This window comes from Gobius niger (genome assembly GCF_951799975.1).
Source record: "Gobius niger genome assembly, chromosome: 8".
In the NCBI taxonomy this organism is placed as follows: Eukaryota; Metazoa; Chordata; class Actinopteri; order Gobiiformes; family Gobiidae; genus Gobius; species Gobius niger.
The window spans coordinates 20,473,504-20,498,141 of record NC_136859.1 but is presented as its reverse complement, the minus strand read 5'-3'; the positions used below and the strand labels follow the sequence as shown (position 1 = coordinate 20,498,141).

The window sequence follows — 24,638 nt, the reverse complement described above, 5'->3', positions numbered from 1 at the left end:
ACCAGAGGCTGCAGTTGTGCATAAACCGCCTATCCAGCCTCCCCTAAACTGTTAATTGAATGCTAATGAGACACTCATTTTCAGACAGTCTTGTTCACTGATGAGGCCGTGTAACCCTGGATGGTCAGATGGATGTAGTAGTGGATGGTTGGTGAATGGCCACAATGTCCCAACAAGGCTGTGACGTCAGTAAGGAGGGGGTGGAGTCATGTTTTGGGCCAGAATCATGGGGATAGAGCTGGTCGGTCCCTTTAGGTCCCTGAAAGTGTGAAATGACCTCTGAAAAATATGTGGAGTTTTTGACTGACCACTGTCTTCCATGGTACAAAAAGAAGAGCCATGCTTTTCCCAACAAAATCATCTTCACGCATCTTTCTCTGCATCACTGGCTGCTATGGACATAAAAGGAAAGAAACTCATGATGTGGATCCCATCCTGCCCTGACCTCAATCTCAACCTTTGGAGCCTCAAGCAAAACTTCTATGAGGGTGGGAGGCAGTTTTCATCCAAACAGCAGCTCTCGGAGGCTATTCTGACATGCTGCAAAGAAATCCAAGCAGAAACTATCCAAACACTCAGAAGTTTAATGAATTCAAGAATTTTGAAGCTGCTCAAAGATGGGCTCCAATGTTGAAATATAACTTGACCTGTTAAGATGTTTTTGATTGAAATAGCTTTTGATTTCAGAAAGTATGACCTCCTAATGCTGCAAATTCCACAAATGACCATTTTCAGTTAATTACAAGCTTTAAATTGTATTGAAACGATGAGTTGCATAATCATTTGGAACAGTGGATTTTGAGTTTTTTTTACTATATTTATTTTATCACTGAGATCCTCTAACAGTTAAATTAACTTAAGCTGACTCTCATTTGAGTTGACAGTTTAGAAAATCAGAGAAAAATGTCATTTGCATAATAATTTGGAATGTGGTGTACATAGGCATGAAACGTGCCTATAATTAATTTGCTTTAACAAATTGTGTGTGTAGGAGGGATTGTGACAGCTAGAAATGAGTTTGGGACATTTCATTTTTTTTAACAGGAAAATTCAGGTACCCCAGCTTCAACAGTGGAGTATTTAGAAAGACTGTTACAAAATTACTACAAGGAGGCTGCCCCATGTACTATAAATTGAAAGTATGTGTAAAGCTTGTATTGTGTTTCAGTGGAGACCCCAACAAACAAATTGTTTAAGAAAGAAAAAGATATTGTGAGTGAGTTTACAAAATGACATTTAATATTACAATAAAAATTAAACAGCATGTACTTTACAAAAAAAAAAAATCAGGCTTACAGTTAAAACTCATAAATCTCAGTTTTCCTTAAAAACATTCAACCAGCTATTGATCTAATCACCTAAATACAGAGAACACGTGAGGACAAGCAGGAAAACAGACTAGACCACAAAAATACTGTTTGTTCTTAGCGTTACTGCACAAATTGCTAATATAAAGTCACGACTCAAAAAAAGAAGAAAAAAAAATCTTTAAAAATGTTTACCCAAAAAAATGTTATTGCAATAACGTCACTGACTTTAGTTTAGTCGTGGATGTAAGTTTGATCATGAAACAACTTTGGACTTTTCATTATTTTATGCGTTCAATGTTAAAGGTGCGTTATGGAACTTTTGATGTTTTTCCATCACAGTGGCCCCTATGACGCTCCAGGGCCATCTGTTTTTAGGGTTTCTGGTAGGTTTTCTGGATGGACTGATTGCGTAACCATGAAGACAGTTCCATCAGAGGTGAAAACCTACGAGAAACCCTAAAAACAACTGATCCCGGAGAATTAAAGAGGCCGCTGTAATAGAGGCGCCATGCCAACCACCCTGGGACTGCAGTCACCGGGTCGCAAAAAGGTCAAACTAATATCAAGGGTTTTTTCCCCCGCATAAAAAGTTCCATAATGCACCTTTAAAAAGTTTCTCAAAACATTGCCAATCATACTCACACTTATCACATCTTTAATAAAAAGCATTAATACTGTGCAGCCCTAGAGTTGTGACTTTACATTTCAATGCAATCTATATGTACCAAAAAGCGGCTTTGAAATTAAAAAAAGTGTATTCGAAAAACACTGTTACACACAATTTTAGGGGTTTGTGTTGCTTACAAATCACTTATATCTGGACAGAGCTGTAATGACACAGTTTTATAGATATGAGCTCACAGACGTATTCAAAACAATGAACAATGACTATGAAAGAATACATTGGAAAAGGAAGGTTGAATAACAAAGAACAGGGTCAAGCCAAACCTGGTAACTTAGGAAAACTGGATTAAGCTAAATGCAACTTAATGTTAAAATGTGTTGAAAAAAGAGGGTGCCTGTAAAACGATTTGATAAAAGCGACCTATAGCCAGGTTAGGCTTTCGCTGTCCTAAGTTACACAACCATACTATAGTATGTACAAAATATGCAATTGATAGTTATTGCATGCAGGATTAGACAACAGTATAGCTCAACATTTTGAATTGATTTGTATCTCCAGGCACTTGTCACATGAAGAGTGTAACACTGAAAGCCAGGTTTATACTAGTTAATACGATTGATTTGTAGTGAGCACACAAGACAGGAAAGCCCTGTGACAAATGCCTGGTGTCAAAATATAAAAACATCACCAAGATTCAAGGACAAGGATATTATAGCACAACCTCGAGGGTTTTATAGGCATCTTTGAGCATCACCAAGAAAGCAGAGCTTGACCATGCGTCACTTCTTAGTTTGAACAACAGTTACCCTTACTATGAACAGCATTTTCTTTCTTTCCAAGTGTCCATTGAGAGTTAGTGCAACTTAGTTCAACCAAGAGTACGAGCCATGGAGGCACAAAGGTTTATCTGCAAAGCTTCATTGTCGCCGTTCTCCATCAGACAGACCCCATCAGCTGTGCATCTGTCTGTCACATGTGATTCACCAAGACAAAGCAGCATTAACATCTACAGAATCGTCTCGGGAGAGCTTAAGATTTTGATGTTAAGTCAAGTGGAGGAGAGGAACAGATGGAAATTATTAAAGTGAGTACATAAAAATTGGCTCTTATTGTGCAATTTTAATGACTGATTGTTCAGCTATTTTGAGCCATTCAAACATCCTACATATATTTCTATAATACAAATAAACTGCTAAGGTCCCTCCTCCAAAAATAATCAATGAATAAAAGGCAAATACTGATTTAGCTTGGAGCCATACAAACGATTTGGTCTCTCTGAGCCATTTTATGGCATCATGAGATTAAGGTGCCTAATCAGGTTTTAGTCCACAAGTACAAATGTGGACAAAGTGCATTTTAAAGGTTTAGTAGGTGCTTAACGTTTTTAGTTCAGTGCAGAACGGAGTGAAATATTTACTCAAAATACTGTTAGACAGTGTTCATTAATATTAGACTAAATATTCACAGGCCTCATTTTGAGAAGATAAATCAAACTGATGATTGTACTTTGATTGTGGACTGACTTAGTTGTATGTTTGAACTGTGTGTAGCAGTTACAGCAATACATTATGGGAAACAGCGCTGTAGTGTATGACCTCAGAGTCTGGAAAAGGTTACTAAATAATAATTCCAGATAAAAGCTGAAAATGAATGTACAGCTTTTACCAGGATTTTGTAAAAAGTTTGCCAAACCACTTATTTTCAGCTCCTACTCTAAGCAAAGCAAAGCAGTAGCTTGCTCCTGGAAGCAGATGACTTTGATAAGGTTACATACAAAACTCAAAAGTACCATTTCTATTTTCAGTTTCAGTAAACTCAAGAACTAACACACCGAGGCAACTGTTCACAGACTGTGCCATCACCTCATTGCTCCGAGGGCAACACATTCAACTTTGGCACATTAATTAACATTTTAAAACAGTAATAGCACAGCACGATACCATATAGTTGGTGCTATTAAAACTTTCAAAAGATTTCTACAGTATTAAATGCAGGGCACACTTGTATCCAGGTAAAAGTATGCAATAATAATTATGGTGCCTGGAAACATAGGGGCATATAAAGGGAAGACTTGAGTAGACATCCCACATCCCAAAATCCAAAGGTACCTTCTCTGATATCACATTTAGTCCTTACAGAGAACTAGTTCAGGCTCAAAATGATTGTATACATAGTAACTACTGGTTGTGGGTTTGTTGCAGGTGCTAAAATGACAGGTAAACAAGTAAAACGAGATCATAGTCAAGTCCAGTCCTAATAGGACGTTGCTCAGTAGTGCCATCTCATGGTCACAAATGAAAACGATCATTTAAGCACCCTTGTAAACACATCACATCCAAGTTTGGCCTCAGCAGTTTAGGACCAAAGGTGAAACATCCACGATGAAGATTATTAATAAATGCAGCATCATTCTGTCAACAGGAAACGCCCGTTCTCAATAGCATTCATTCCTCAAGATTGTGTCGAAACTTCTTTTTGGAGTTTTTCTTGAACCTCAGTTGAGGATTGCACTTCATGGTATTTCTTACTGACAAACTGTTCTAAGCAACAACATTTGGTTTTCAGTGTCTCAGTCATTCCCAAAAGATTATTGTCAGGATATCGGGACGATTTACTCTAACACACTAAAGCTAAAATCAATAGTCTCGACATAATACTCATAATTACAGTGAATTGAATTGTGCACTTGTGCACGTTGGTGCAAAAATCTTGATTATCCAGCATTCATCACGTCAACAATATTATTTCTCTTGCACCATTTGAAATCAACAATCATTAGTCTTCAGAAACTGACAGTGATTTTCTCACACTTCTTGATGGCTCCCAAACCTCACTGTCATCTGAATCCTCTCCATCCTCTTCATCTTCATCTTCATCATCCTCTCCCAGACCAGACTGCTCTCCTCCTGGGCCATGTGCGTCTTCTCCCTCTCCATGTGGCCTCAGCACAGATGGGTCCTGGAAGGGGTCGAGTCCCATGTCCAAACGTCTCTGGACTTCAGCAAACCAGTCTCTCACCTCAAATAAGAACACACTTATGATGCATCTAGACACAACCGCTTTTAGAGACAATATTCTTCCGATGTTATTGATACACATAGAAAAAACTGTGTTAAGGCTAAATGTTTAAGTAGCAATTACACATTTTTAACCAGTAGTATTGCTTGTAATATATACTACGTGCAACAACATTACCAGTACTTGATAATACAGTTGAACTCTCTTTACCTGTTCATAACTCATGTTGGTCTTGGTGACAAGCTCATCCAGATCTTGCTCGTTGAGAAAGCGGTGCTTTAGGTAATAGTCTTTGAGGACATCTCTGCCAGTCTTACATTTCTTTGGTGGCACATCCACATCTGCGCTATTGAAGGACGATCTTCTCGTCTGCCTACGTGTTCGAGAACGACCCCAGCCACGATTCCTACCGCGTCTTTTCCGCCCTACGCCTGCTTTGCCTCCTCCACTGCTCGGAGCCTCCACATTGCCACTTTGGTACTGAACAAACCACTTTAGGTTACCATTCTTCCAGGAGTAACGCGAGTCTCCAAACCAGCTGACAATGTAGGAGCGAGAGAGGCCGCTCTCCTCTGCCAGCTGGTCGTACTCCTCGGCTGTGGGCCACTGGTTTCTCACAAAGGCACACTTCAACATATGCAGCTGTTCTGGGGACTTTTTACCTTTATCTTTGATGTCTTTGCTGCTGCAGCTTGTGGACGGCAGTTCTTTACTTTGACCTCCAGGAGGAGTTTGGTTCTCCTTTGTTGAGCCAGCAGTTTCTACACCTTCCTCTGTTTCCAGCTTGCCCCCATCAGAGTCTGGAGAGGTGGCGGCTGGTACTTTGCGCCTCTCGGTGAACCAGGCATCGATCTCTCGCCGCGTTAGCTTGGTCTCTGCCCTCAGGCGGCTAAGCTCCTCGTCGACGGGAGTACTGCTCTTCTCAAAGCTCTCCTCCAACACCACCAACTGCTCTGGCGTCTTCTCCTTAAACTTCTGCAGTGTGAAATCTGGAAATGGATTCCATGTTTTTGTGCGAGTTTCCTTCTCTTTCACTGGAGGAGTACGGGGAGGGTGAGGCGAAGTGGGGGTCTCGTCACTTGAGTCAATGACGATGGTGGCATTAGCACTGCTGCCGCCACGAGTGCCATCCTGAACCATGATTATATGACTGTTCTTAGAGTTACGCTGGTTGTATCTGGTGTCACTGAACCATTTCTTGATTTCGCCTTTTGTCAGGTTTGTTAGTTTCATCAACCGTGCAATTTCTGCATCAGTAACAAAATGGTTTTTCAGGTAGCTTGCTTTTAATTCTGCAAGCTGTTCTTTGGACTTCTTAGGACGCATGCCAAATGTGTCAGCACAAAGAGCTGAGTTCTCCTTTAAAAGAAAAATAGAAACATACATATTAATGACAAGATTAATATAATTAAACTGTAAATAAAACACATAGTGCCACCTGTGGAGAGAGTGAAGGAGGTTGGACAGTAGTTGCTCGTTTTAGTTCACTGTTGGATGAGCTGGATTGGGTGGACACTCTACTGGAGCTCTGAGACTGACTGGGCAGTCCAGCCACCGTCAGAGTGATGGGGCTTGTCACAGGGAGGTTTCCGCTTGGGCCAACCTCCAGGGACAGAACAATAAACACATCAACTATGTATAGGTCCTAGTCTGCGGGATTATATTATGGATGGAACATGTTGCATGCAAGTTATTAAATATTATACTTTCTTAAAACTAACCTGCGTGAAAACCAGGCCAGACTGCCCCACTATCTGGCATGTCTGGAGAATGGACTGCAGGCCATTGGCAGCAGCTGAAAGTTGGTGAGCAGGAATGACAGTGATGGTCTGAGGCACTGTGTGCACTGTGCCATTAAACTGTTTCCTCCGAGCCTCCTCCACCTCCTCTGGAGTCCAGCTGACGCCATGCTTCAGCCGCTGAGCCGAGAACCACACCTGCACAAGCCATAATGTTCAGTCAGTGGTAATTCCTCTGTGGTAATTAAGGATGCATACGGGCTACACGTGTGAAAGCAGTATTATTTGCTAATAATATTGTTGTTTCTTATTGACCTTGATTTGCTCTTCTGTGAACTGTGTCTGTGCTGCCAGGCTGCTGATCTCAGCCATAGAAGGATAAGGAAACTTCTTATAAGTGCTGCCCAGCAGAGGGTTGGTGTCCATCGCTGCGCTGTAGGACGGGATGCTACTTAGAGGAATCAGGAGCTGAGGCTGAACAGCTGTGGATCCTGTGCTCTGCTGGGCCTGGAAAGCAGAAAGCACCTGAAATGAAAACAATGGTAGAAAATTAACAGTATAAAAACAATTTCTTTTGTCAGTTGGACATACTGTATAAGAAATATTTACAGTGATGCAGCCTACCTGTGCAAAACCAGAAGGCATAACAGTAGGATTTAAAAGTGATGATTTTCTTTGCTGCTCCAATGGAGGGCTAACCAGCAAACCCCCTCCCAGCTTCATGGAGTCGTGCAGCAGCATGTCCACAGCTGTCATAGGCCCCAATGGGGCCTCTATGGGCTCCTGCTCTCCCCCCACATCCCCTTCACTACCTCCTCCAAAACCCTCTGTTGCTTCATCTGTCGATTTCAGGGACACAGCAATCCTCTTTGGCTCAGATTTGGTCTTCATCCTCATAATGGGGGTCTTGCTGAGAGAGATGGCAGTGATATTTGTGGGGTCTGCGGATCCCTCATCAGGGGTATCACACTGTTGTTCAACACTCGGCTGATCGCTGCTGGCTTCTTCTGAAGGGCTTGTAGTTCTTTGCTTCAGAGAGGGGAAACTGACATCGCTGTCCTCTACAGCAGAAACACTTGGTTCATCTAGAAGACACAAGTGGAGTTGTTTTGCAATCTGCATACAGCTTTCAGTTCACTTTCAACAACATTTTATAACCACGTTAGATGGACAATTTAAAATGTTTCACTTCTTATCTTATTCTTATCTGGCATTAAATATAGACTTCTGTTTTTGATCAATAGTGTGAAATGCGTACAGGCGTAGGTACTGTAAAGAGGCAACTTCTCAAACAACTTGTCATTCACATGAATTTGTGCAAAAAACACATGGTTAATCTTGGGCTGTGCACCCTCAGCCTGAGAAAATAAGAAGATGATTTTTTTGAGTGAAAGTTTCTTGCCTGTATCGGGAGGAGTAGGTACAATCACCGTGGCTTGATCGATGTCCTGAGGCGGAGCAGCCTGCTCTTCTGGCTCTTTACCTCTCACCTCTGACTCCAGCTCCTGTGGCCCCTCAGTCTTCTGCTCCACCACATCAGAGGGCACCACCATGCAAGGTGTAGTGGATTTTCGGCGGCTAGACATTGTAATTTCTAACAGTAAAGAAAGAGATCAATGGGGAGATTGAATATCATGAAAAAGGGCATTTCTTTCTGTTATTCAACTTAAAATGTGAAACTAATATCAAGCCTTTATTTGTTATAATTTTAATGATGATTATGGTTTAGAGTCCATTTTCAAAATATTTGAATTTTCTGAGATTTTTAATGTGGTGTTTTTACAAGCTGTGAGCCATAACAATCAAAAATGATTTTTTTTAAAAAGGCGACATATCTCACTTTACATGTAATCGTATCTATCATAGTAGAAGTAAATGCACTTTTTCATGATATTCTAATTATATGCCGAGCACCTGAAATTCTAATACCAAATCTGTAATAAGTAATTAACTACAACAAGGCTTCCAGCCACTGCTAAACCTGTTTGAGCAGTTGAAATGCTATAAGTAGTTTCTAATAATGCTTTAATAAACTCTGATAACAATAAGTAATGAATTTGTAGATTTTGTAAAGCAAAATGATTATTATAATCGTGAAGGGCATTGTGTGTACCGTTTGGCGGTAATCCTTGAGGGGGTATTATATGCATGGATTTTGGCCCCCGTGGCGTCTCAGAGACATACTGTTAAATTCAGGTTCATAAGATTAGAGCCAATTTGAGTCCCACTACACAGATGACTTTGTCAAAAAATGCAATGCAGTGTTGTCATTATGAAGCCATTTAGAGGAACACATGGGTGCTAAAAACAGCTAATACACTATTAATGAATATGCTATAAGACTCCACATTGCGCGCATTACCCTGCGTTGCTCCGTGGCTTGTATGGCGTGTAGAATACTGCACGTAATGGGCCAACTAGCCCATGTTAGCTGGGCCAGTCACTGTTATTGATCACGTCTGGTGGTAAACTTACAGAACTACAGAAATGTGCGCAACCAGGCTGTCGAGAGAAGATAGTGGGGTCCTGGGGTCTCAACGCACACGGCTCCGGCTGACCCTCCGTGTCCGGCTAAGCATTCAGGCCGCCGCGGATCACAGGTTTCCAAGCCCAGCGGAGAGGCGGACAGGACCGGTCTAACTGCTACAGCTCCCGTGTGTAGATGCTCAAAACACCGGACATCTTTTTCAATTCTCCCCGTTGGATCTGGCTATTTATAGGTCCACTCTCGCTTTTATAACGTTATATCCCCCAAAACGGGGCAATTAATTGAGGGTTTCCATTGCAACAGCGTTACTTTGCCGACCCAATTCTCTGATATTTTTAAGGGCAGATTTTAATGATCAAGCAGCGTCATCATTCAGTGATACGCGTTGACGTCATTCCGCAGCGACTCGAGATCTTCCTGTAATTTTGTGTCAACCATGCACTTTTTAAAGTCATATTTCATTGTTGTCTTGTGTTCATAGTATTGTTGGAACTACAATATATAATTCAGTCTATTGAGAGAACATATGTGTAGTCAAACAGCGAGCAAAACCTGATACTTCTCGTGGTTGGTTGGCCCCATGTCTGCGGTCTGTCCTTATGTGACCCGCCCGCGCAATAGTCTATGGCTAAGCTACATGAGGACAACACACCGGTCTAATGAACCGCACTCACTTTTGTACAAATATCACTGGCAAACACGTTTAAAGAATCGCTTTACCATTATGCGCTTACTTATAGTCTTTTGACATTATACAGTCTTTATATATATTGGTGTTTCCAATGAAGACAAAGATGCATAGCAGATATTAGTGCAAAATTAATACTACTTTTAATCGAATGTCATCAAAAACAATCAGTCATACAAAATTACTCAAGCTATGAAAATAAATCTAACTGGTTATATTTACATTTTACAGAGCATAATATAAAATTGGCCATCGTTGCAGTGAAGACGTCAACAACAGAAGTCTTTAATTTCATATTCCAACTCCTGAAAAGGAAACAAAATACCCAATAGTCAATTAGTAATTACACATTGCTTTAGTCAGTGTTAAGGTTTTAGAGTAATCCAAGTGTTGCCAACCTGCATCAGCACAGTTTTATTATGCTCCCTTCGGTGTCTGTAGATGGTCTGACAGAGAAGAGCATACAGTTTCTCAAGCTGATGGACCTCATAGCCCTCAGTCTTTACCACTAACATCTCCAGCAGCCCCTAGAACAAAGAACACAATCATTCATGTTTTTATTTAGCAGAAGAGGGAAACAAGACCAAAGCAAAAAAAAAAAAAAAAAAGTTAGTGGGTTTCACCTGTAATTTGTCTCTGTCTACAACCAAAGGGGGAGTTTCCTCATCCAGTATTTGCAAAGCTTGGTCCACATTAATCATCTGTTGCTTTTGTACAGCATTTTTTAGAGCTCGGGTCATACGTCTCACAGTTCGCTCTAAAAACACCGGTAGATGACATTATTATCAAGCTTGCTTTTGTTCTTCAAATACATACATTAAAAAGAACTTCTGTACCTGCATCATCCTCTTTTGAAGTCTCATCCACCTCCATTGCATCACCATGGCTTTTTGACTCCACTGGCTCCTTTTCACCTTGCTGACAAGTTTGTGTCTTCTCAACTTCCATCTCTGACAAGCTTTGACTGGCAGCTTTATTGCTTTGTAATGTTTCAGACTGTTCCTGGGCAGGATTCTCCTTCGGTGCTTCACCGTCATCATTTTGCAACAATGGTAACTCAGTCTCAGTTTCCATTTTGTCCATGCTTCCCTCTGTATTTTGTGCCTGGTTGTCCTCACCAAACTTCTCATCTTGTGCATTTTCATTTCTAATAGGCTGACTGCTCTCCCCCTTCTCTTCACACTGGTCCTGTTCATTTGCAGACTCTGCATTGGCAACCATTTGCTCCTGTTCCTGCGCCTCATCACCTCCCTTGTCACCCTCATCTTCATCATCCCCATCCTCCTCTTCATCCTCAGACTGAGTGTTGTCTTTAGCCACATGCATAGACAAGGACACCCTTTTCTTGGCAATGATTCCAGAAGCCCAGCGACATCTCCTTCTTTTCTTTTTTTGACCTTTGGAAATACAATAATGTTTGAGATTGTGACTTTGTGCTTGATTATTGTACTCCATGTTGTGATTTTTACCTGAGCTTTTTGGTGTTGAGGCAATTGAAACTGCAGTTTTTACTGGAGTGACAGCAGTTGCGCTGCTGGCTGCTTCTCTTTGTGGGGTTATCTCAGAGATCTTGGCCTCCACAGACACTCTGGGCTTTGGAAGAACATGACAGAAAGATGGCGCAAGCTTTGCAACACCACAACCTAGCGATGTTCAAAAACAAAGATGGCATTGTTCTTTAATGACCCATAACAAATGAGATTTTTTTTCCTTGGTTGGCATAAAAAAAGCCAACATTCACCTCTCGTCTTGTGCGACTCTTTTATCTCTTCACAAATCTTCTCAAAATCTTCATCCAGTTCATCTTTAATGATGGCATGAACCGTGTCTTTTAATGCACATGCTCTGTGTCGTATCTGACGATCTGTGGAAAACATTCAAATGTTCTTGAATCAATGATTAAATAAGTTTGTGTTTAACAGAACTTATGAACCATTTAACTAAAATTATCGGTATGTTGAAATAGGTCACTGTGTGTACCGGAAGGGTCTCTGTCTGGATTGTACTCCAGTGCATTTTGCCAAATAAGGTCCACATCGTAAAGAAACTCTTTGACTGTCCCGTATTGATGAAGGTCAATCTTTGTGAGGACAGTTGACAGATCCATAGGTTTCTTAATCACCTCTGCATAATCTGGAACCTAAAGGAAGGTACAATTTTAATAAGGTAAGATCTAATAATAAGCATTAAGAATTGTACTGTCAATGGAGTAATTACAAACAGCCACCTCTTCTAGGTCCACTGGTTTTGTGAAAGCTTTGAACCGCTTATCCTGGGATAGCCGGTTGGTCACATCACGCAGGAAGAGGCGGAGCTCCCTGAGGGTGCCTTCTTCCTGCTCCTCCAGTCTTTTAACCTCTTCTGTAGTCAGCAGACGTGGAGCAGGAGGAGGTGCAACAGGGAGCACCTCTAGGGCACGGAGTACTGAAAAACAGATATACTAAGGCTTTGTCCACACATAAAGTATCCCAATGAACAAAGATATTTGCCGTCATCCACATGAAACCGCAGATATTCCCGATTAAAAACGTAAAAGTCATATTTGGAAAAACACCACACACAAACGCCTAAATGGAGTTCAGGAAGCAGTCAATGCCTGCCACAATAATGCTCTGACGTCACACTGTGTTTATATTCAGAAACAGCACGGATGCCCTTAGAGTGGAGGTGGAGGAGTTGGTTTTAACAATTGTTCAGGCGCTTTTTGGTTTGCTACACAGACGAACATGGTGAACAAGGGGACAATTCTCAGGGCCATGGTAGGGCAAGGTGGTTTGCAGACAGTTTTGAACAGGTAAATTCCTGAATTTTGGTGCATTTTACAAGAGATTTGGTCAAAAAACAGAGTTTCTACAGTTTCAGTTCTCACCTGCTGTCTTTCTTGAGGCAGGAGCCTTGGCAGCCTGATTTAGGATTAGATCCTCAAAAAAGCTTGTTCTTTCTCTGCTTGTAGGGACTTGAACATGAAACACCTCCCCATACTCTACTCGAAATAATTCCTGAATCTGGAGGTAATAAGGGACATTTAACACAGTTGTTAAAGTTAGCATACTATAAACATTGATGGAATACCTCTGAGCTGAGCTGGCTGTATTGCAGGCTGCAAGTAGCAAGCAGCAATATAGGAGCAAAGGCAGGTATAGAGCCAAGAAGGCTAAGAAAGGTAGCTCGTAAGGCTGGGCCAACTGTTTCCCACCACTGTCCAATGTGTGGGATGTACAAGATGCTGGGAGATGTCCGCTTAGCCTCCACAAAGATCTGCATCACGCGGATAAGCATTCATTATTTATCTATGATTATCTGGTCATCATCTAGTCACTCACCTGAGCACAAGTCTCCTCTGGGGCAGTTGCACTGGCTCCAAACAGAACAGCCATGTCCAGAGTGTAAACTGTAAACTTCTCCAGCGCATGGAGCACAGCAGGAGCCAAGTGAGAGCTTTGTCCAGAGCCCGGTCTGCCCTGAAGCAGCAGCCTCGGCCGGTACGATGTGGGTTGGCTTAGCACATTCCTAAACAATAAAATGGATGAGGGCATACTTCTGATAAAACACTGCTTTTATCCAAATATTTTTAACTTTTAAGGCTTGGTTCTGCTGTATATTTCTTAACTTTCAAGCTCACCTGTTCAGGTTGAATATTTCTTTAGCAGATGCAGTTTGGGCCTGTGACTGTCCACTGGAGCAGACCTCAGCGTCCTCGTCACTAAACATCAAGTCATCCTCTGACACTCCCAAAGTAAGATCTATATTGGACCAAAAAAAAGACAACAAAGATTTGAAAATACATGCTGCAATCGTGTTAATGATGAAAGAAACCATCCCAATACCTTGATCTCGCTTCTTCTTCTTCTTTAAGCCCAGCTCTGCATGTGGGAACAATCTGCTTACTGTCTGAAGAATGTTTTGTAGCGCAGCAATCAACAGAGGACGGATGGCAGGGATCAGAGCTTTTGCTGGTGATGCTACCGCTCTGCAATTGAAATAAAAACCCCAATACCATCTAAATGTGTACACTTATGAACAGAAAAACCACTACTGCCACTACAAATGTGAAATGCGTTTTACCTTTGAGCAGCTGGCACCATCTTGGTCATAGCAGTCATAAAGTCTTTGCTTGTGATGGAAATGGAATTGACATCGAGCACGAGTTTTTGGGATGAGGAGTAGATTTGAGGGTAACGGCGTCGCAGTGCACAGAGTGCTGCTTCAGAACACACTGCTTTGATATCCGCACCACAATAGCCTGATCAGCGAGAAAATAGAATTTATTAAGGCAAATTAACTTCGAATTTAATGCAGAGCATACAAGGAAAAGCCACTCACCAACACATTTTTCCGATAGTTCTTCGAGAAAAATATCAGAGGGAGATGGAGTCCATTGCCTTGTGTGTATTGTAAGGATGTCCTTTCTTGCCTGTCAGAATTTCACAAACATAAGGGCTGCATGATTTTGGTTTAAAAAGCAAAACAAAAAACTTGGTGTCAAAGATAAAGTTCCTCAAAAATTGCAACCTGTGTGATTTGCGAATGTCAACAATTTAAATAGTAATTTTGACGATGAAATATCAACTTTAAAAAATAAAAAAAATCTGATATTGCATAATAAACAGAGCTAAAATAAACTATTTCAGAACAGAATCGTGGAACATACATGAACAGGAAAAACGTGTCATAACTTGTGCGTAAATGTCTCAGAGGAGAACTTCTTCAGAGCCATCATCTGCTTGTCAATATTAAGGCTCAAATTGAGGCTTATTATTTGCCTTTCCTCAATTTTAAGTTCAAGTAACACAGTGGGCGAACCGTGAACGGTCAATGGGGCAATATTCAGCAGCACATGTGCGTCTTTGAAGCCTGCTCTACACGCGCACAGGTCCGTGTTCTCATACCTCTGCGCACCACGCCTCTTTCTCTCTCGTCTCCACGTTTTTATCCAAGTCAATGCACTCTCAGCTCCAATGTGAGTGTGCATTGTGTTGGAACCATCGCAGACAGTAAAAGGCTGCAATGGTTTCGTTGCTGTGTGAAATGCAAAGCAAAACCATGTCGCATTCCACAGAGACGTAGCTGCGCTTTAGGGAAAGCCCAGAAGGCCGTGCGGTCTGAGGTAGAGCAGTGCCTTTGGGCTTTCATTACAGCTTTATTTTCAATCCGTAAAAATGACGGATGGCCTTCAAAATTTACCATCGAAACTAAAAATATGAATGACAATAAATGAAAACATGTGGGTTTCTGTGAGTGGGCGCTCTTCTCCATAAATCTGCACATTTTGCCAGGAGTGGGACATGACCAGCTCATTATGCTGATTTGTTTTTACTACAATTAGTCAATACATCACATCATCTTTCAAATGCTTAATTTTGATCACACACTCTTGAAACGTAACATCACACAGTAGTTGCCTGGACTGAAGTGTGGCTTTAAGTGTCAGGTTGTGATGGTGGCTTACCTCTCTGTCTGGGAGTCCAAACAGAAATTCTCTGTCAAAGCGTCCTGGTCGTCGTAGAGCTGGATCAATGGAGTCAAGACGGTTTGTGGCCCCGATCACAACCACCTCTCCTCTACCGTCTAATCCATCCATCAGGGCAAGGAGGGTGGATACAATTGAACTGATAGAGACAAATTAGGTCACCACCCACATACAACACCACATTGTTCTTATATATCATGCATTCCAGACCAGATATCTCACCTGTGAATCTGATCCTGTCGACTTGACCTCACAGGAGCCAAACCATCTATTTCATCAAAGAAGATGATAGATGGGCGCATCTGGTACGCCTGAATTGATTTAACAAAGAAGATGTGGATTGTTCTTTATCACAGAACAGACATATTTGAATAGACAGTTTGGTTTACCTGATCAAACAGAAGTCGCAGCTGTCTCTCAGACTCTCCCACCCACTTACTGAGGCAGTCCGCTCCTTTCCTCATAAAGAAAGATACTTTCTTTTCCCCTTGGCTGCACTCGTTTGCCAGAGCTCTTGCTACAAGGGTTTTGCCAGTACCTGGTGGCCCATAAAACAGACAGCCCCTAAAGAATGGAGGAATAAGATGCATATCATACGATTAACACATTGAAATTAGTCAAAAATATGGACGTATAAAAATATGGACATAGCATTGTTATTAGCTGCGGGAAACCTAATGGGAAGTGGTTGCAGGCTCCAGAAGTTCTTTGCTGTAATGCACTTTTGAAACAGTGATCTTTTTTGACGTTCATTGGACGCAGGCTTATCATTCTTACCTCCAAGTCCTCCAATGTCTTAACACTGTCCTATTTTTTTCTTTTTTCTTTTTATATTTTAATTTAACCCAGTCCAATTGCTAGCATGATTGAGCTTCAGTTAGCCCACACTGTACGCTCTGGGAGAAGCCGCAGCACTCTCTCACTTAGTCCATCGCTAGTCTACATTCTATGGTCCCAACCTCCACTTGAATGCAGATATTGTATGTTGCAATAAAATCTTTGGCAAACTACTGGTAAACTTAAGATTATACTTGTTTGATGTTTACCTTGGTGGCTGTATCTTAAATCTCTCAAAGACTTCTGGGTAAAGAAGAGGGAAGACCACCATCTCCTTCAGGGCTGAGATGTGTTTCCCTAACCCTCCAATACTGTCAAAACGCACCTGAGGCAAAACAACACATCAGTTTCAACAATAAAACAAAACTTTAACATGATGACACACACAGGGCATGAAGCTCACCGTTTTGTCGATTTGCATTGGGTCCACATCAGCAAGGCTTGCTCCTATCTTCATTCGGTCTTTGTGGATTCCAAGAAGGTCTTCTTTAACAAGATTCATAGGCAGACATCTTCGACAAAATCACAGAATATTAATTATCATTTTCATTTACAACACACTTACATGCAGATTGTGAATTAGTGACCAGTTTATTATTCACAGTCTAAAGAGATGTTGCTGGTACACTCACCTGTTGACAGACCTTGCCCTTCCTTTATTTCTCCTCCTCTGGAATTTTTCATCATCTGATGATGATGAGGAGGAAGTGGAGTCACTGCTGTGGATAGCATGTCGCCGTCTGCCATTACAAAAACATATCACCTACTTAACTTAGCAGTCTTCAACAACCCCATACAACCAATTCTACATTTCTACACCAAATGCCCAACCTTTACCAAGAGTCACATAATAATAATGGCTTACACTTGTATTGTGCTAACCACTGCGCCACCGTGCCGCATAAACCAAATCATAAACCACTGTCCCATCCATCTACTGACATTGGTAAAAATGTGGCATATTCCACATATGAATAATAAGAGTCTTACCTCTCAGAACTACTCCTGAGGGTGATAAAAAGAATCAGAAAGAAAATAAAGGGAATATGTTGGTTGTATAGATCATAGCGGAAAATGACTAAAAGTTCAAAAGAAAAACTATAGACCCTTCAATTGTTTGTAAACATTCCCGGCTTAGCTGGAGGCGGGAAGCTCAAATTCCTATCTATTTCCATTGTAGCTATTGTCATAGTAACGATAGACAAATGTCTAATGTAGTTGGAAACATCAGATGAACCTTATTTTATCGTCTGAAATGTCATTCCTCTTGTTCTGGCACCTTCAGCCAAAACAGGACCACATTTCTTAGTTGTAGCTTTACACTTATAAATCGCTAGTTTTAGTTTAATCTTTCTCTTGGTCACTTCCTGCCTCCAGCTGATGTCACTGATAGGGCTGAACGATATGGACATAGTTTCATAATTTCAATAATTATGCTAGATATCCCGATCTCGATGCAATACAACTATGGGTTAGGTGAAAACTAAGCATTCTCCAGAAAAATAAAATCATAATACAAAAGAGTGCAGTTTTATTGATGAAAAAAAGCCTTCTTGATTATATCTTGCTTTTTCAACATTAATATTTTGAATGTTCATATCTCGGTATCAAGATGATAATGATATATTTTTCTTTTGCGATATTGATATCTTGAATGTTCATATCTCGATATCGATAAGATAACGATGTATCTTTCAGCCCTAGTCACTGATGATGTAAGCAGTCAAAGGGTCTATAGGTCAAATATTATATATTTGTCACTAGGATCTTTGCACACTAACCTGCTGCCTCTCCTGCTGTAAGGACTTCTTGGGGCAGTGGAGCTGAATCTAAACCTGCGCCTGGTTGGTGAGCTGTGATCGTATATGCTGCGTTTCCTCGGTTCTCTGGGCTCTAAAGAAGTTATGTCAAACGTTGTCAACAACCAAAAAATCCTCAAATTCATATAATCATTCAGTATTAGGTCTCACACCCTCCTGCGGTGCTTGGTAGCGGACCACTGCCTTCCGTTGTCTAAAGTCATAACGTTTTTGGTTTTCTTCCTCTTCATCTTCACCATCTTCATCATCTTCTTCGTCGTCATCATCTTCCTCATCATCATCCTCGTCATCCTCGTCTTCGTCATCGTCCCCATCTTCATCCTGCTCGTTCTCCTGCCCCACCTCCTCATCATCTTCTACTGTAAAGTATTTGGAACAATAAAAGGTTTTTGATCTATCAATAATTGTACTGGTGCAATTAAGTCTTTACCTTGGTTTTCTTCTTCTTCTGTGTCCTTTCCCTCAGTATTTGATCGTAGAGAGCGCAGTCTACCCAGCTCCTAAATGTTACAAAAAATATGTTAATTAATCATATTGAATACATTACAATTATCGTCTAAAAAAATACATTATCTTGGATTTACCTGTTCTGGTGACCTTGTGTCTCTGCTCCTCAATCTACGCCGCATCTTCTGCATGTCATCCATCTTCTGGAGAACAGCTTCTGCAGTGCTAACAGACAATCACAGTATTATTTGTGTTCGTGATATAAATATTTACATTTTCATAACAATAACGTAAACTTACTTAGTGATGAGCCGATCGTACAGAACAGACTGGTTCCGTGAATCCAGTCTGTACCTGGTAATTCTGGAGCTACGCCTCACTGAATGATCTTCCTCCTCATCCTCAGTCTCCCTGTGTCTCAAGTTGAAATGACTCCGCTTTTGAGTTGACGACTCCTCTACTTCGTCGTGTATATCTGAACCAAAGAAAGCATTCAACAAAGACCTGTAATGGTGCAACCTTTCTCTGTATTATTGTATACAATAAAGAAAACTACTCACCCATTGGTGATTTTCCATCTTTTTGTAGTCTGGATGATTTTCTGATGACAAGATTTAATGCAAACTATCATTTACAAATTGTCAGCTTCACAATTTACCTATGATTGAAAAGCACTTAGCAATACATATGGGGTAATACCTGGTACAGCACACGCCAGCCTTGTCAGCATTTGCTGGCGAGCTTGTTTTTGCATCCATGTCTGAAAATGACACTTCCAGTTTAACTCTCTGCCCCCTGGTCTTCAAAGAAGGAGAATGGCTTATTCTATCCTCATTTTTACTATAGTGCCCCTGCAAAAGACACATTATTTTTTTATAAACATTTACAAGAACTAATCAAAACAGCAGGTTCCCAGACAATAACAAATGCCAAACATACGACTGTGTTAAAGCCACACCGCGTAGAATTTTACCCCAAAAATTAAATTGAAATACAAGCTTTCATTTTATGACAGATATTTGCAGCTTTGAAAAAGACCCCAAACAAACATGCTCAGCTTTCCTAAGACATGACATAACTTTACCAGGAGTGGGTACGTCTCCAGCTCGTCTCCATGGAGATGTGACTAAAGTCCGTAGAATTTGAGATTTTAACAGGCTAGGTTCTCTTCCAAATCCATTCTTTGATCAACCACTGCAGTAAGAGCATTTTCTGTGTCGAGCTGGTCATTAGGAGCATGTTATGTACTGACGGCAACAGTATAGTCCAAAATGTTACGCAGTGTGCCTTTAATGATTCCAAAGAATGGCACTGTTACTTTAATGTTTACTTATTGAGAAGCATCAGTAAATGGCAAAGGCATTAGAATTGACAAAGACAAGTCTACGGGTTTTCTGTACTCATAAAGGACTCATTTACATTTGTTAACTAAAACGTGAATTTTGCACATTATGTTCAGTTTATAAAGTATATTTTGTTCATTGAGAGCCGTCATTACAATGCCAAGCTTCTTACATCAAGTATTAATATGATGCTGATGCTGATCTGGAGTGCATTGCTACTGGTTGCAAAGTTATCGCACAGTGAGATTTGTACCGCTAGTTCTCGAGCACACGTTATCCACAGTTTGAGACACGTTAAAGCTAGCTAGCTACGCATGTTTGTAGCTTACATTGGAAGCGCTGCAGTTTTCAGGGCTGCTGAAACTGTCATCCAGGACCCGGGAGGAGCGGGTCACCCTGGCGGTCTTTCTCTGGGAAGCGGGAAGGAGCGACAAAAACTCCGAGCTTGTATCCAACTCAGAGGACCTTCTCTTCGGGGTTGTACCAGGCTCTGCTCCGGCATTCCCGCTGCTGCGTAGTATCACCATCTTGAATCCAAAACGAACTTACAATGCCATTGCCCAGAGGGTTAATAATAAGACGTGTAGCTAAAATGACAGTACTTTCGCAAAACCGCGAACTCCACTGGCTTGAACCCGCCTATCTGACAGAGCCAAGCTTCCGTAAACCCTTGATTTCTGGCGCCATAAACGTCATCAGGGCAGAGAATCAATTGTACAGCAGCTTCCGCCAAACAAAGTAGACCCCTGATAAGCAGCATGCATATTCCCCAAAAGGACATGCACATACAGTCATTGGCAAGATATGAGGGCACATTGTAATGAACTTTATTTGCATGGTCGTCAAATTATGCGTAGTTTTTGTTTCTACACTACTACGCGGAGGGATAATTGCAAAAACAATGACGTCACGGAGTTGTTAGAGCAGAGGAGGAGATTCTTTTAAGCAGACGTCAAGTCAGAAAGGGCTGTGAACTTTGTAAAGTAGATATGTTGATGCAGTTGTACGCTTCAAAACTATGCGGTTTAATAGACAGATATCCTGTATCTTCTCGTCGAGAGGTTGAGGATGTTCTGTAACCCAAAGCTAAGGGGAAGGGAAGACCTCATTGAATCATCTCTAATAAGAGTGCAGTGTCTTATTTCTATGGCAGTGCCCACAACCAATGATCAGCTTCTTGTGAGCGAATATGTGCCTTATGCCCACGTGATGACAAAAATCAAACTGCAATTAGGACATTTCAGTATTTATTCTAATGAATAACAGATAACAGAGGTGAAAATACAAACGTTTTTCTTTGCTTTGAAAAAGCATGTTGTAAAACCAACCAGATTACAGAACAATTCCTCATGCTTTCCACTGAATAATTAAACCACATGTATTACTTGCCGTACAAAAGCATGTTTTTTTATTTACCTCAACCAAATTAATGTCAATTGTTTTCAGGCTGGTTTGAAATATTTAGAGGAAAGCTTGTTTTATTTATTTTTTACCATTTCTCTTTGCACAGAAGCCAAATTACAACATTGACAGAGTAGTGGTGGAAGTAGTATGTTTAGAGAGTCAAAAAAAGAAGAAAACTGCTTATAAGTTTAAAACAGTGACTTTTCCCAGACTACAATGTGTAATGTCCACGTTGGCTTGAGCGCTGTTGTTTTAAAATGTGGCTCGGTCACTGGATGAGATTATGCAATGGCTGCCAGATAGTCCTTAACTTCTGCAGGAGTGAGTCTTTTGAAGCCAGCCTCGTTGCAGATTCCCACCTCAATGTTCTCTTCAGTCATTTGACCCTCAAAGCTCTCCTAAAATAAAAATAAAATAAAAAACATTGCTTTTTAATGAAGTCTGCTTCAAGTCTTCACAGAAGTTTACGATGACATGGATCTAAATTTGATTTGTGTAGTTTATTCAGAAATGTTACCTTGAGAGTTAAGATGGCTGTGTGGATAGCATCTTCCAATTCCAGGTCATTATTGTATCTAAAAGGAAAGTAGTTAAAATAATTACTGATTAATAACCTGTAAGTAAGCATCAAGGACAACAACAAAAAAAGCATTTCAACACATGACCAACTGGTGCATTATAATCCACTACAGAACACATTTTCACAATAAACATACACACCTTTTTTCAAGGAATGTTTTACCATTGACATAGTTCTTTCCCATCGCAGTAGCTTTCCATGCAAAATATGCACCCTTTATAACAAATACAAGTTTGTGTTACTACAAATGTAGACAAATGAATAACTCATAGGACACGCATTTAGTAGTTTTCAGATTAAATTAGATAGAATACCGATGGATCCGACTGGAACAAGTAGGGGTGGTCCTCATCCCATCCAGCGATTAGCAAGGACACTCCAAAAGGTCGTACTCCACTAAAATAAAGATCATAAATCAAACCATAAAACTATACACAACACATTCAACTTTTATGAACAAATAAAATGTATTCAGAACTGAAAAATTGTAGCCACGTCAACATTGTGTGCCATGTAGAAATGGTTTGATGGCAGAGGTAGCTGTTATCATAAATGTTAATCTCAATTAACTTTAAGAATTAAATGATAATTTCAACTTTTATGAATGAAGGATGTTGTGTATTGATATGTAGACTCCACATTTAAACTTTGCCATCTTTACCCTGACTGTGTATACTCCTGCATCACAGAAGCCACCCTCTGAACAAGCTGTCCTGTGGGGATTGGCTCCTGGTAAACCAGAAAGTACTGCTGTGCCAACTTGCGGGCTCGCCGAACAAGCACTCTGCAACACAGACACCCAGTTATACAAAACCTAAGCATGTTTTGTCCAAAACATCGAACTTAACTCAAATACCTGTAGTCTGGCCCCATGCCACTGTAGACCATCCCAATGTGTTTTGTGATAGGCTCCACTTTGTGCACGCTCTGCTCATCGTAAAGAATGGACTTCTGTTTCTTCTCTGTTGCCAGTACGACTCCATTGGTCGCTGAAAGTACAAGCATGAAATTTACTTTTAAATCTACACAATTCTACAAGTTTATTTGCAGTTTGGCACGGTCCTACCTTTTATACCCACTGACGGTGCTCCTGCTGCTACCGCTGCCAGGGCATATTCAATCTGGACCAGTTTACCTGAGGGACTGAAGACAAACATCAAACGAAATATTATATTAGGCCGACTGAATATATCGATATATTTTACAATGTCGGCTATTGGCCGCTATAATGCTGATAAAAGCCAATATCACCGGAACCAAAAGTGATAGACTTCCCATTTTTTGCACTGGAAAAAACAATGAGCTTTAAAATGAGTCCTCCCACAACAACGTTTGAATACCTTGGATTGTATTATATATATTTGATGTTGAAGACTTTTGTTTATAATTTCAGAAATCATGAGAGACAGAGACTTGCAGTTGTAGTCTGCTGAATTATTACTTTAAAAAGGTACACTGCGTAACATTTTGGACTATACTGTTGCCATCATTACAATACATGCTCCTAATCACCAGCTCGACACAAAAAAGGCTATTACTGCAGTTTGTTTGAGGTATTTTTCAATGCTGAAAATATCTGTCATAACATAAAAGCTTGTTTTTCAATTTTATTTTTTGGGTAAAATTCTACGCGGTGTGGCTTTAAAATGAGCTCCCGCTAAAGTACCTACTAAACAGGAATGTCCTGAATAAAAAAGCCCTCTGCTCCTAATAAAGCGCTCCCCGCTGTCACAGTTCAGCAATGACACTTGCTACAGTTAAACCTCTTAACCCCCGCCTTAACCAAGCGCATTTTCTCCAGTTCAGCTTTACTCAAATCTAAAAGCTTCTCAACTGGAGTTTAAAGACCTGATTGTTAATTTTTTGTCACACTGTGGCTGCATTGTTGTCACATTGTTGTCGTGTTTATGTCACGTTTTTATTGCTTTTTTGTCACTCTTTTGTAACTTTTTTTGTTACTTCTGTTGTGTTTTGTTGCATATTATTGTGTAAATGTCGCTATTTTTGTTGTTTCTTTTGCTGCTTGTTTGTGTGATTTTTTGTTGCTCACTTTTAAGTTAAGTTTTCACTGTTTTTTTAAATTGTATTTTTACTGCCTTTCTGACACGTTTTCGTTTCTTTGTTGGGTAAAACCAAACTGGACAAAATATGCTCGGTTCCGGTGGGGGTTAAGAGGTTAAAAGCATCATACACAGGATTATAAAACAAGACATTTGGGGAAATCGGCAAAAACTATCGGCCGTGTGTATCGGCACTGGCCAATACAAAACCCCCCAAATCGGCATCTGCCTTCGAAAATAAATCTAGATCAACATCTACAAGGTATACCAATAGAAGCAATGAAAGATACTTAATTTAAATGATGTGCTCGCTAAAATACACACAGATTCACAAAAGCATAACTTATTTTTGGTTTCGCTTTTAGAGCTTGCTGCAATGCTAATGTTAGCCCATTCGTTACAATGAGAGGCAATGACTGTGCATCAACGGCACCTGCATCAAAACGCTGTATTTTCAATAACTGGCAAACAAAACACATTCTTCTGCCACCTCCACATACAGCAAATCTCATGAGATTGAAAATATAGCAGTCAGTGTTAAATACTTGACTTTAAAATAATATTTAGTTACCTGAATGTAGTGAGAGAAAAACTGTAGCCACGGTCCGCCATCTTGAGCTTTCTCTTCTTCTACGGTAGATTGGCGCACCGCGTGCTAATCAACTTGAGAATGTATACTGCCACCCAGCGAGCCTAGTAATTAAGAAAACCCTTTTTAAAACAATGTATTTTACGCTTGATTTGTTGGTAAGTTATGAACCGCCTGACACGTACATAGTTGTACGTATACAATCTACGTTAGAATATCA

At 40.6% G+C, this 24,638-nt stretch overlaps 3 protein-coding genes across 5 annotated transcripts; all 3 read right to left on the bottom strand.

Annotated features, from left to right (window-relative positions):
- Positions 1 to 1,643: 1,643 nt before the first annotated feature.
- zhx1 (zinc fingers and homeoboxes 1) lies at positions 1,644 to 9,549 on the bottom strand. Of its 2 annotated transcripts, XM_079562347.1 has the most exons (8): positions 9,168 to 9,549; positions 8,095 to 8,286; positions 7,317 to 7,777; positions 7,008 to 7,217; positions 6,675 to 6,890; positions 6,392 to 6,556; positions 5,164 to 6,312; positions 1,644 to 4,953 (listed from the first exon to the last, which is right to left on the bottom strand). In XM_079562347.1, the coding sequence occupies exons 2-8, from the start codon at positions 8,276 to 8,278 to the stop codon at positions 4,711 to 4,713; spliced, it is 2,628 nt and encodes an 875-aa protein (XP_079418473.1). In that variant the 5' UTR covers positions 8,279 to 8,286; positions 9,168 to 9,549; the 3' UTR covers positions 1,644 to 4,710. The 2 variants fall into 2 exon arrangements, with proteins under 2 accessions (XP_079418473.1, XP_079418472.1); XM_079562346.1 differs by lacking the exons at positions 8,095 to 8,286; positions 9,168 to 9,549 and having other exon boundaries at positions 7,008 to 7,199; positions 7,317 to 7,852.
- A 486-nt stretch (positions 9,550 to 10,035) lies between these two features.
- Positions 10,036 to 20,470, bottom strand: atad2 (ATPase family AAA domain containing 2). 2 transcript variants are annotated; one of them, XM_079561221.1, is made up of 30 exons: positions 20,115 to 20,470; positions 19,142 to 19,293; positions 19,003 to 19,043; positions 18,743 to 18,917; positions 18,580 to 18,667; positions 18,426 to 18,495; positions 18,148 to 18,354; positions 17,951 to 18,068; positions 17,166 to 17,177; positions 16,808 to 16,915; positions 16,579 to 16,687; positions 16,385 to 16,500; positions 15,728 to 15,902; positions 15,561 to 15,649; positions 15,318 to 15,477; positions 14,192 to 14,282; positions 13,934 to 14,111; positions 13,696 to 13,838; positions 13,491 to 13,611; positions 13,192 to 13,378; positions 12,941 to 13,126; positions 12,738 to 12,873; positions 12,096 to 12,292; positions 11,849 to 12,008; positions 11,610 to 11,732; positions 11,338 to 11,511; positions 10,705 to 11,265; positions 10,492 to 10,625; positions 10,267 to 10,395; positions 10,036 to 10,173 (listed from the first exon to the last, which is right to left on the bottom strand). In XM_079561221.1, exons 1-30 carry the CDS (start codon positions 20,310 to 20,312, stop codon positions 10,138 to 10,140), a joined length of 4,374 nt encoding a protein of 1,457 aa, XP_079417347.1. In that variant the 5' UTR covers positions 20,313 to 20,470; the 3' UTR covers positions 10,036 to 10,137. The 2 variants fall into 2 exon arrangements, with proteins under 2 accessions (XP_079417347.1, XP_079417348.1); XM_079561222.1 differs by having other exon boundaries at positions 18,148 to 18,351.
- A 951-nt stretch (positions 20,471 to 21,421) lies between these two features.
- Positions 21,422 to 24,494, bottom strand: psma2a (proteasome 20S subunit alpha 2a). Its single transcript, XM_079561733.1, has 8 exons — positions 24,401 to 24,494; positions 22,836 to 22,912; positions 22,626 to 22,758; positions 22,431 to 22,553; positions 22,084 to 22,165; positions 21,910 to 21,983; positions 21,707 to 21,764; positions 21,422 to 21,587 (listed from the first exon to the last, which is right to left on the bottom strand). The coding sequence occupies exons 1-8, from the start codon at positions 24,439 to 24,441 to the stop codon at positions 21,471 to 21,473; spliced, it is 705 nt and encodes a 234-aa protein (XP_079417859.1). The 5' UTR covers positions 24,442 to 24,494; the 3' UTR covers positions 21,422 to 21,470.
- Between the last annotated feature and the right edge of the window lie 144 nt (positions 24,495 to 24,638).

Excerpts from the sequence above, each read along its gene's own strand:
- zhx1 (XM_079562347.1), bottom strand. The coding sequence starts at position 8,278 with ATGTCTAGCCGCCGAAAATCCACTACACCTTGCATGGTGGTGCCCTCT. Across the intron at positions 6,891-7,007 it reads TCACAGAAGAGCAAATCAAG|GTGTGGTTCTCGGCTCAGCG; the intron begins GTCAATAAGAAA and ends TGGCTTGTGCAG. Across the intron at positions 4,954-5,163 it reads CCAACATGAGTTATGAACAG|GTGAGAGACTGGTTTGCTGA; the intron begins GTAAAGAGAGTT and ends TTCTTATTTGAG.
- atad2 (XM_079561221.1), bottom strand. The coding sequence starts at position 20,312 with ATGGTGATACTACGCAGCAGCGGGAATGCCGGAGCAGAGCCTGGTACA. Across the intron at positions 18,496-18,579 it reads ACACAAGGTCACCAGAACAG|GAGCTGGGTAGACTGCGCTC; the intron begins GTAAATCCAAGA and ends TGTAACATTTAG. Across the intron at positions 16,688-16,807 it reads AGGGCAAGGTCTGTCAACAG|ATGTCTGCCTATGAATCTTG; the intron begins GTGAGTGTACCA and ends ATTTTGTCGAAG.
- psma2a (XM_079561733.1), bottom strand. The coding sequence starts at position 24,441 with ATGGCGGACCGTGGCTACAGTTTTTCTCTCACTACATTCAG. Across the intron at positions 22,759-22,835 it reads ACCGTCAGTGGGTATAAAAG|CGACCAATGGAGTCGTACTG; the intron begins GTAGGACCGTGC and ends TTGTACTTTCAG. Across the intron at positions 21,984-22,083 it reads TGTTCCAGTCGGATCCATCG|GGTGCATATTTTGCATGGAA; the intron begins GTATTCTATCTA and ends TTTGTTATAAAG.